We start from the raw sequence: 10,545 nt of genomic DNA on the forward strand, positions 1-10,545 counted from the left end.
TGTTGGAATAATTAATTATTTCATATGTGGACTTCACATTGGATTGCAAATTTTACGGGTTAGATGTATGGCTCATAATGATATTTGTGTTTGTGTCAAATTTATTAAGTGATCAATTGAGTTTTTTACACCTTACGAGTTGTAATTAATTTTATGTGGTAGTTTAAAGTATGTGGGTCGGAAATAAACTCTAATTAGAATTCTAGTCGTAATGGAACAGTTCAAATTATTTCCTATATATAAAGGTTAGGCCCCCTCTCATCTCCATATGTTTTCATTAGCTTGCCTCATTGATAGCTAATACTTTTGTGAGGAGTAATGAGGGGAAAATCTTGACTGCTATTACAACTACTATTCATATCAACAATGGCTTCCGCAGGTATGAATTTTGTTTATTAATTTATTATTTGGTGATTCTTGATTCTTAGTATGATTACAAATTAAAATTTAACATAAAAACCATTTTAGTCTAAAATATTCATTAGTAGGGTACCATAAGATTTATTTGTCCATCAATTTTTTTTAAATAAGCCAAAAAAAAAAAAAAATAAAGAAAGAAAAAGAAAAAAGCAAATATGAAGGTTCGACGAAATATTTTTCTACTACTTAAATGACGAGAACAGGATATTTGAACAGAAATAGTCATTAAATGATGTTAGCAAGTTTTGACAAATCGACTACCATAGTGTTAAAATTTTTTGACAAGTTCATTGTGGCAGCGAAGTTTTGTTGCTAGGGAAAATACTTATTTTGGAGAGCAATCCGTGAAGTTTATATAACTTAGATAGTTATACTGGTGAAGTGTTTGGCGCAAAAAACGTTAAACTAACATATATGATATACCCTAATCATTTCGTTTACAAATTCTATCGTTCAATTTTGAACTATTTAGCGTTAAAATTGAACTATTGTTCAATTTCGGTCTTGATAAAAAATAAAAAATAAAAAAAAATTAATAGTTTTTAATAGGTTTTGATAAAAGTCGATAAAATGTGTTGATAAAATATTGATAAAAGCTGTGGATACATGAAATGTATGATTTAAAAAAAAAAAAAATCCCAAATTGTAATAATTGTCAAAGGCTAAGCCCTTGTTTTATAGCCTTTAAATTAATTTTTTTCGACATACTTTATATTCATATAATAAAATATTCTGTATGTAAATATAAATTTTTTCCCTAACTTTTAATCAGTCGAACCTCACAAAAAATTCACTATTCAAAACATTATTTTTGATAAATAATGACCACCAAACATGTGATAAGTCACGTAAATTTCCCCGAACAATCTGAATTCTGAAACCCTTAAAAAAAGGTTCCCCATTTTGCCAGTGCCTTCCAGCCCTGTCGCTCCAAGCCTCCATACGAAACCTCAATTCCCAGAGAGTAGAAACCCTTATCCCTAACCCCTTTTACAATTCCCAGCCATGGCAACTGGGCCAAATCTTGAATGCCGGATGTATGAGGCCAAATACCCTGAGGTGGACCAGGCCGTTATGATACAGGTGAAGAGCATGGCAGACAGTGGTGCGTATGTTTCACTGTTGGAGTACAATAACATCGAGGGTATGATCCTATTCTCGGAGCTCTCCCGCCGTCGAATTCGTAGTATCAGCAGTCTCATCAGGGTGGGTCGGATCGAGCCAGTCATGGTCCTTCGTGTTGACAAGGAAAAGGGCTACATTGATTTAAGTAAGAGGAGGGTTTCTGAGGAAGATATTCAGGCCTGCGAGGAAAGATACAACAAAAGTAAACTTGTGCATTCCATTATGCGTCATGTTGCTGAGACCATGAATATTGATTTGGAGGTAATTTTTCATTCTTATTTTGACGAGTTTTCGCTGTTGAGTACTTATTGTAAATTGCTTTGTTAAGTTTTTGTGTTTATTGCTTACTTCCCTTTCGTTAATTGACGAAGATTCTATGAATTCTGAGGTAAATATTGGAATGGGTAGGTACAAAACATATATTTTGTGGATTCTTATATAAAATGCCCTGAATTAGTCCTATCTGGGTATGTTAAAGTTTTAAATGAATTTTTGAGGGAGGAATATGTGTAAACTTGTTGTCACTTTAAAGATGGATAATATGGTGTAATACACATACATGTAGAAGCAGTGGAATTCAAGTTGGACACTCATAAGGAAGGAATGACACTCCAGGATTTCTTTTGTGATGAAGATGAGCTTGATTTGACTATCAAATAGAGTGGATTGAGAAGAAGTCAAATTTTTTCATTCTAAATTTAGGCATTCTAGTGGTTGAAAGTGTTTATTTTCTTGAGTATCAACTTAAAGGAGTGATTTTAAGCGATAAGGAAAAGATAACAAGTTGGGTTTCGATTTGTTACCTTATAGAAGCCTTCATCAAATGTCAATTGGCTAAGCCTGATTCTTACCAATGGGATTCGGATATGAAAAATCAATGAATCTTATGAAATAAGTGGGATCAATGCGAAAAGGCAGGGAATTAAGTGAAACGGACTGAAATGAGAAGAAAAGAAAATACAGGAAATGGTGGAATATAGAGAATTTTCTATGTGCCTCTACACATATTCATGGTGACAACATATATATATTTCGGCTGCCTTTGTCAAAGACTGTTATCTACATGAATTATCTAGATGTGCATTCTCTGCAGTTTTAGGTTTGAGGTAAGGGCCATGCTAAAATGATGAGTTTATTCTCCTTCCATATTCTGTTTCCCTTACATTGCTTGTGATCTTAGTACTCCTTTATAGTCCTATTATGTAATCTCCATTCTATTAGGAAGTGATAACATCCTTGAACAACGATAAAGATCGATGTGAAACTCGTAAATTAAGTGAATCTCCTGTATGTGACCGAAATTTCCAATTTATCACGGCTTTCAACCATGCTTTCATTTTCCATACTTCCATGCATCCCAAGTATGGTCTTCTCATAATTCTCTCTCTAGTTCCTATATATGGGCCTGATTTTCACATCATCCAAATGTCATTCCTGGAAAATCAAAGGCTATTAACTCCCAGCTAACAATAAATGCGTCAAATAATGCAGGAGTTTGTATAATAAGCCTGCCTTTTGCTGTTTGATTATGCTCAGTATCAGCACCAAAGAAACTAATTCTTAGAGAAACCTTCTTTTATAGAAATAGAAGAGTGCCACAAGCTTCAGGTTCAGGTACATCGTTGCAGCAATCTTAAGGATGTAAGGGGAGAGTATGGATTTCATTTCCTTTTCTGTTGATGTGAGTTAGTGAGACAAGGTTGCCTTCACAACCAAAACTCTAGATAGATAAGAATTTGACTACTAGAAGGTGATAGCAATTGACCAGATACTTCAAATAAATTCGAGAAAAGTGAAAGTAGATTATGTCTCTTATTTGGATATTCATAGGATCATTGAATTCCTATGCTTTTACATACTATTTACCTAGACAGGAAGAATTTTTTCCATTGTATTGGTTTGATTTCTCAGGAATAATTTTCCCAAAAGACCTCCAACTCCTCTCTATTACTCTCTCTCTTGCTTGGAACATGGTAGATATGGCAAGAGAACATATCTGCTTTAACTTCAGCCTGCCTTTCGTTTCATGTGGGCATATCTGCAAAAGAGAGTGATATGGAGTGTCTTGCATGTGAGCTTTTGTGTTACGGACGTGACAATAGAACAAATTGGTGTAGCTTTAGCCTAACCCGAGATTCTTGCCAGCGCAAGTGGCAATGATTCACATGCTTGTGAGCGTGCTCACTCATGTATAAGTGTACAAGCACAAGTGAGCACAGACTGAGGATTTTATGAAATCAATAATTCAGTGAACATATGAGGATGTTTTCGCAATATAGAATTCTTTTTTAAGTTGACGATATTGTAAGTTGGTCGTAGAGTTTAAATGTTGTTCTTTTAGGAAATTGGAAAACATGTAGGTAGTCTAGTTTTTGTATGAACGGGTAAGGGCATGTGGCTACACAGAATCTGCTACCTCTTGGATCTTCGTTTTGTTTCTTTTTCTTTGATCTTTTTGCTACTCAGCAGTCAAAGAAAAAGGAAAACAAAATGAAGGGAAGGTGATGAAATCATCTTTGATCAGAAAGAGGTTAAAGGAAGGAAGTCTATTTGTTAGTCTGGATTCATATGTCTGAAGCAGTTTCTGTCTAGTCACTGCATTTCTGAGGAAATAATATTATGATATTGGAATTAACATGCTTTGATTATCTGTAGTGAACACGACTTGTTTCTCATTTAGTTTGGTTACAAATGTTTGTTCTTGTTTCTCATTTAGTTTGGTTACAAATGTTGGTTACTTGTCTTTCTGCAAGCATTTAATATATACGATTGTCTTCCAGAAGTAGGTTGCTGTGTTCACCTTAATGAGAAAAATAATAAAATTGTTCGTTAACTAATCCACATGCTATATGCAGAATTTCAGTTACCTACATATTGTATTTGAGGATTATGGGGAAAAAAGATATTTTTTATGTTATAATTAATAAATTTTTATGTCTCCCTATCACTGACAGTTCCCTAAAGGAATAATAATATCGTTTATCTAGGGAAGGTACTTCTACTGGGTTGATTGAGAAATTATTTTATTAGGAGCTGAAGAAATTTCTGCTTCCGTTGGGGTGTTTGCTGTAAGTTTTCAAGGATCACCATTTAGGTCATATTGAAGCTAAGTTAATGCTTGTTCTGTTGTAAAATTGTGTGCGTTAAGGAAGTTTATTTATTGCATGATATTCATCTGGTATGCCGTTTATTATATTAGTGCGTAAGTACTCAATTGGGTTTTGAGGTTATTATTTTCTAAATATTCCGTGCCACCCTTGGATAACTTTGCATCTTTTCTACCTTGCTAACAATTTGGTATGCTACACCTTGTATGTGTTTGATTAGTCCTACCACCTACATGATCATCAATGCTTCTTCCTGGAACCCAGGGTGATATTTCTTGTATTGTTTCTGCCTTTACGGTCCTTATAAACAACTCAGTGCTGCACAATATATATATATGAAAACCATATTCTGATATTTGTGCTGAGGTATTCTCTTGTCATCTTCAATTAAAGCAAATTGTTTACTGTAGGATCTCTATATCCATGTTGGCTGGCCATTATACAGGAAATACGGCCATGCATTTGAGGTAGATTTTGCAACTCTTTCAAATTTCACTAGTGATATTTGCCTCAACTTTGTATTGGAATGGCAATATCTACTTCTTTTATTTTTGTGTCAATATGAAGGCATTCAAATTAATCGTCAACGATCCCGATTCGGTGCTCGATTGCCTTACCCGCGAAATCAAAGAAGTTGGCCCTGATGGCCAGGAGGTACTCTTTGTTAAACGTCAATTTGTATTTATTTTTTTCATATGGTTAAGTGAATAATTTTAAATCCTGTTATTCTACAGATGACTAAGATGGTGCCTGCCATATCTGAGGAAGTTAAAGATGCTTTAGTTAAAAATATCAGGAGAAGAATGACCCCACAACCATTGAAGATTCGGGCAGATGTTGAAATGAAGTGTTTCCAATTTGATGGTGTTCTGCACATCAAGGTCCCTGTCCATTCATCTTATTACCAACTTCTTGAACAGTTTTTATTATACTGCAAAATATGTCTGTCATGAGTGCTAACTATTGCTGAACTATCTGCAGGAAGCAATGCGTAAAGCTGAAGCTGCGGGTAACAAGGATTGCCCAGTTAAAATTAAACTTGTTGCCCCTCCAGCATATGTCCTCAACACCCAAACTCTCGACAAGGTTTTATACAAATTATGCTTGTTATGCTAAATAGATAAGATTGTCATGATGAATTTTTTTTTTTTTTTTGGACTTATCTTGCATCTGCCTTGTTGGATGTTCCAGATAGTTTTTAGCTTTTATCGGCATCTGTTTTCGAAACTGCAAGATAGTTCCACTTCCGACAAATTCTAATGCTGGCATGACTATCCTGTAATTTGTAAATGCTGGTATTAAGATGTAATCTGCAGTGACTTGTTTGCCTATCACACTGTCCATGAATTTTGGCTTATTTCGTCGTGTACGTTAAATTTGATGCCATCGGTAGTTTGAGCCACAGAAGCATGATGCTCAACTACCATGTTAGGTATGGTCATGTGATGTTATGGACGTTAAGTCAATTGTTGCTGTCATCCATAGGTTCAAATCTGTTTTTCATCGTCATTTCTTGATACAGTCGTCGTATATGACATTTTCTCGGTTCTTTACTAATAAAGAAGTTGATTCTTGCGGCAGTATGGAATTTAGAGTCTGTTTGAACCCCTTTTTTGGCCCAAATTGCATTTTGGAATGGTATTTTGATGGAGAATGTGGGGTTAGGGATAAAAAAAAATATTGGGGTTTGCGTGTAATATTAGATTATTGAAGAATGTGTGGTTGAAAATAAGAGGGAGAAAAATGTATTTTGGAAATAATGGGGACCAAACAAGGGCTTTAGGTTCTTGCATTTTTTCATACGCTACTCTCCGAGAATGTTGCAAACTAAAGTAGCAAAGCTGAAGGCTACAATAACAAATTCTACTGGTTCTTAATTATTTCATAAATGTTTTGCTGTGCTGATTATTTCTTGTGATTATAATATGTTTTATGTGTTTTCCATTCAATCTCTGTCCCCCTAGAGTCACATGGAACTGTAAATATAATTTCGCCAATTTCAATGGGTTTTGTTTTGTAATGTAGGATCAAGGTATTGCTACTCTTAACAAGGCTATTGAAGCTTGCACGGAAGAAATTGAACGTCACAAGGGAAAACTTACTGTTAAAGAGGCACCAAGAGCTGTAAGAATCATTACTTTTTCTCATATTAGACCTTCTTTTCTATTATTTGGACTATTAAGTGCACATTGATTCTTTATATGTGACAAAACTGGACAGTATATTTAACAAGATTTTAGCATTGCCATCCAATGCTCCCTAGAAAAACTGCTATAATATCACTACTTTGGGTGAAATATTGATTCTCTCTGCTTCTTCTGTAAAGGCTATCCTTGTCATCATCACAACTCTTATTGCCATATCACAGCTAATATGGATACTTTTGTTTAGGTGAGTGAACGGGAGGACAAACTACTTGCTGAGCAGATGCTTAAGCTGGGTCGTGAAAATGAGGAGATTAGTGGAGACGAAGACAGTGAAGAGGAGGAAGATACAGGTATGGGAGAAGTTGATGTCGAGAATACAGGAACCACGTTCTAAGAGTGAAAATTCTGTTGTTTTGTTCTACTCGAGAAAATTCTCTTTATACAGTTGAGTTATTTTCTTCAATTTTTGAATTGGGTATTAGGAGGGTGTATGAAACTGTTACTGAAGTTAGTTTACATATTTGGATTGCTCATTTACTAATGCCTTTCGAGGTTTATTTGAATTTTGAACTTAACATTTTCGATGGTAAATTTGTGTTCTATGCCCCCTCCTAGCTGCTGCTCCTTTATCCGAGGTGTAAACAGCTCCACGGCCTGGCCTTCTTAGAAGAAGAGAGCCGGCATGGCCTATGAGTGGAATTGGTAGGTTATTGGGCCCCATTTTACGTTAAAGGTGTGTGCTTTGCTGTTTTCAGTTTTCCAAAATACTGGTAAGTGTTTGGTGTGGTATTCTTAAAAAGAATTTTGCTAGTTGTACAATTGGGATTAACAACCTCCTCATAGGAGGGGGACCCACGATTTTGAAAACATAGTTATAAATAAATAAATTTTTTGATGATTTGACTGTATTCAGTGAAAATTTTGAAATCACTCAAAACATGAAAAACAAATGTTATAAATAAAATTTTCAAAAATATAAATATAAATTTTTATAAAAAAAAATAGAAATAGTTTAAGCTTTTAATAATTATTTACATAAAAACTTTACAAAAACGAACATGAATAATTAGTTTTTATTTTTATTTTCTATATTTTTAACTCAATTTATTATTATTATTATTATTATTAGTATTATTATTATTTACTTTTGTAGCATGAAAAACATATTATAAGATTTACTAACTTTAAAATGTATATATTAACATATAATAATTCTATTTTAACTGAATAATCAAATTTTATGGAATAAAATGTTTTAAATCAATTTTTACAATTTCAAATCAAACATTTTTTTTCTTGGTTTTTGCTTTGAGAAATAATTTTTCATAACGGCAAACTGAACATGTTTTTAATAATGTTATAGTATGCCCTTAAAATAGAAAATAGAAAATGAATTGAAAGTTGAAATACAAATCAAACGGAACTTAAAATTTTGATTTCTCAATCTAATTAATTTATTAAGTTTGTTCCGTATTTGGAGTAAACAGTCATTTCAAATAATAACATTACACGAAAAGTGAAATTGGACATCACGGGATTTGACAACATTATTCTTCAATTTTACGTCATGTGATTTTAACATCTATATTAATGATTTCAATCACGTGAGAATTCAAATTTATAGCATTATGTTTGAAAACTCAAAATGTTGCTAATTGGAATATATAGATAGAAATCGGAGCCCTAATTTTCTAATAAAATTTGAGCTTTCAAGAATTCATTTTGTAATGCGATGAACCAATACTTTGCTTTGTTTTTCCCTATTATTGTACCTTTCCCCCAGACAAATTGCCTGCAAATACAGAAGTCCATGCAATTAACACACTCACTTTCATCGACACCCATACCTCGTACTATAGACATTAAGGGCATGTATTCAATTGGAACTTTTAAACATTCATATAGACTACATTTATGTGATAATTTTTGTATATTTTGTAGACTTATGTAAATTTGTATGGAATTAATGAAAGTTTTTTTGTAAATTTCTGTAGACTTTCATTTTAAATTTTTATATACTTTTGAAGAATTCAAAAGATTTTTTAAACTTTCATTTAAAATTAAATTTACGTGCGTCTAGTGCAACCGTGTAAATTTAACTATAAATTAGTATTTTTTATATAAATTTTTTTAATTTAATTACAAATTGATCTTTTCATAAAAAATAGACGAGGAAAGAAAAATGTTATATAAATATTTAGTTAAAATATAATTTTTTTATAAAAATTTTATATCCTACATATATAAAAGAGTAAAAGCAATCATTTAAATGTGTCGAAAATATATATCATCCTCTGCTTTTTTTTCCCCATCTCATTTTATTAGCTGAAAACCCCATTGGAAGGAAGCGTGAGGACAGTATTCATTTGTCCTCTTTGTCCATTCTTCTACTCAACCTACCACTCCTGCACTATTATTCTTCATCTTCTTTCCAAAAATCCAAACAATTGAAATCTGTCTGAATTCAAATTTGCAAAAGAAGGCTAAATTGCACATACTATTGTCCTGGGTTGATCAGTTACTCCTATGTAATTTACGTGATTACTTTCTTTCTATTTATTTTGTCTAAATCAAATGACGAACAATCGAATTTGAAAATTTAATTCAGTTGAGTTTGAATATGGATTACAATGGTAGGTAGAGAAGTCTTTGCGAAATTCCACAGAGACCTCTGCGCAACGCGGAGTTATGTGATCTCCGCGTTGCATAGAGATTGCAGTGCGGATTAAATGTAGAGTGTTTATCTTTAGAGGAACTTCATACGTGAATTGTAAGTCGGGATGATCAGGGTGAATTTGTTTGTGCGGACATTATTTATTTCTATTTTTCTTAATTTTTCATTCAACAAATTGATACTTCAATTATGTTGCTGTATTGGATATATTAAGCATTTCTAGAGATTGGACAAAAATTTGGATATAAAACATTACAAAGTCCACGAGTGCACAAATGGAAGCCAAATGATTAAGCTAAACATTACAGAGTCTGCGAATGCACCAACAGTTAAATAATTTTTGGCTACTGAAGAGGTATGATTTTTTTTTTTAATGAATTGTACATTTAATCATGTTTCTTTAAAAAGAAATTCAAAATAAATCATTCCAATATTTCATTAAAATTACAGATTTAGGTAGTTCCAGTGTTAGTGTTATAGCCTATAGAAGAATTACAAACACAGAATGCACAACTCCAATTTCCCCCACCTCCACTTACTCTACGCCTTAACCCTAAAACTTACAGCTCTTATTTCTTCTTTTCCATGTCTTTCTTCTCAACTTTTCAATTTTCAAAGGAATTTTAGGGTTGCCCTCTTTTGGAGAAATTTTAGTTAAATTTGATTGAAAAAGTTCCAATGAACAACACCCAGCAGCTTTGCTGCTGACATAGGCCAATTTTTGGCAAATTTCTTCGTTTAGGCTTCGTTTATGCATTGTTTCCTCTTTTGATAAATTTGTTTTGGTTATATCTTGATAAATTTAAGTCGAATTTGAATTCTGTTTATTGGAAGATAATTCTTGAGATTATGATTCTCAATTTGTCATTATCTTGATTTTTTTCATTTTTGGGAAAAAAATCTTTTTTTTTTATTTTTTCGAATTTTTTCAGGATTTTCGCTATATAAAACATTGTAATTGATTGACAGAAATAAAATTTTTTGATAGTTTTTTTTTATTAAGGTGGGACTTTAGGTCATATGATTTTTTACTTGTGATTACGATGCTTTGATTACAATGGCAATGAGAGAA

At 32.8% G+C, this 10,545-nt stretch overlaps 1 protein-coding gene across 1 annotated transcript; it reads left to right on the top strand.

Moving 5' to 3' along the window:
• The first annotated feature begins 1,281 nt into the window (after positions 1–1,281).
• On the top strand, positions 1,282–7,390 carry LOC111380002 (eukaryotic translation initiation factor 2 subunit alpha homolog). The gene is made up of 7 exons (XM_023003464.1): positions 1,282–1,806; positions 5,063–5,119; positions 5,220–5,306; positions 5,387–5,533; positions 5,634–5,738; positions 6,678–6,776; positions 7,044–7,390. The coding sequence occupies exons 1-7, from the start codon at positions 1,426–1,428 to the stop codon at positions 7,191–7,193; spliced, it is 1,026 nt and encodes a 341-aa protein (XP_022859232.1). The 5' UTR covers positions 1,282–1,425; the 3' UTR covers positions 7,194–7,390.
• Positions 7,391–10,545: the final 3,155 nt, after the last annotated feature.

Source organism: Olea europaea, unplaced genomic scaffold (assembly GCF_002742605.1).
Source record: "Olea europaea var. sylvestris unplaced genomic scaffold, O_europaea_v1 scaffold2078, whole genome shotgun sequence".
NCBI lineage: Eukaryota > Viridiplantae > Streptophyta > Magnoliopsida > Lamiales > Oleaceae > Olea > Olea europaea.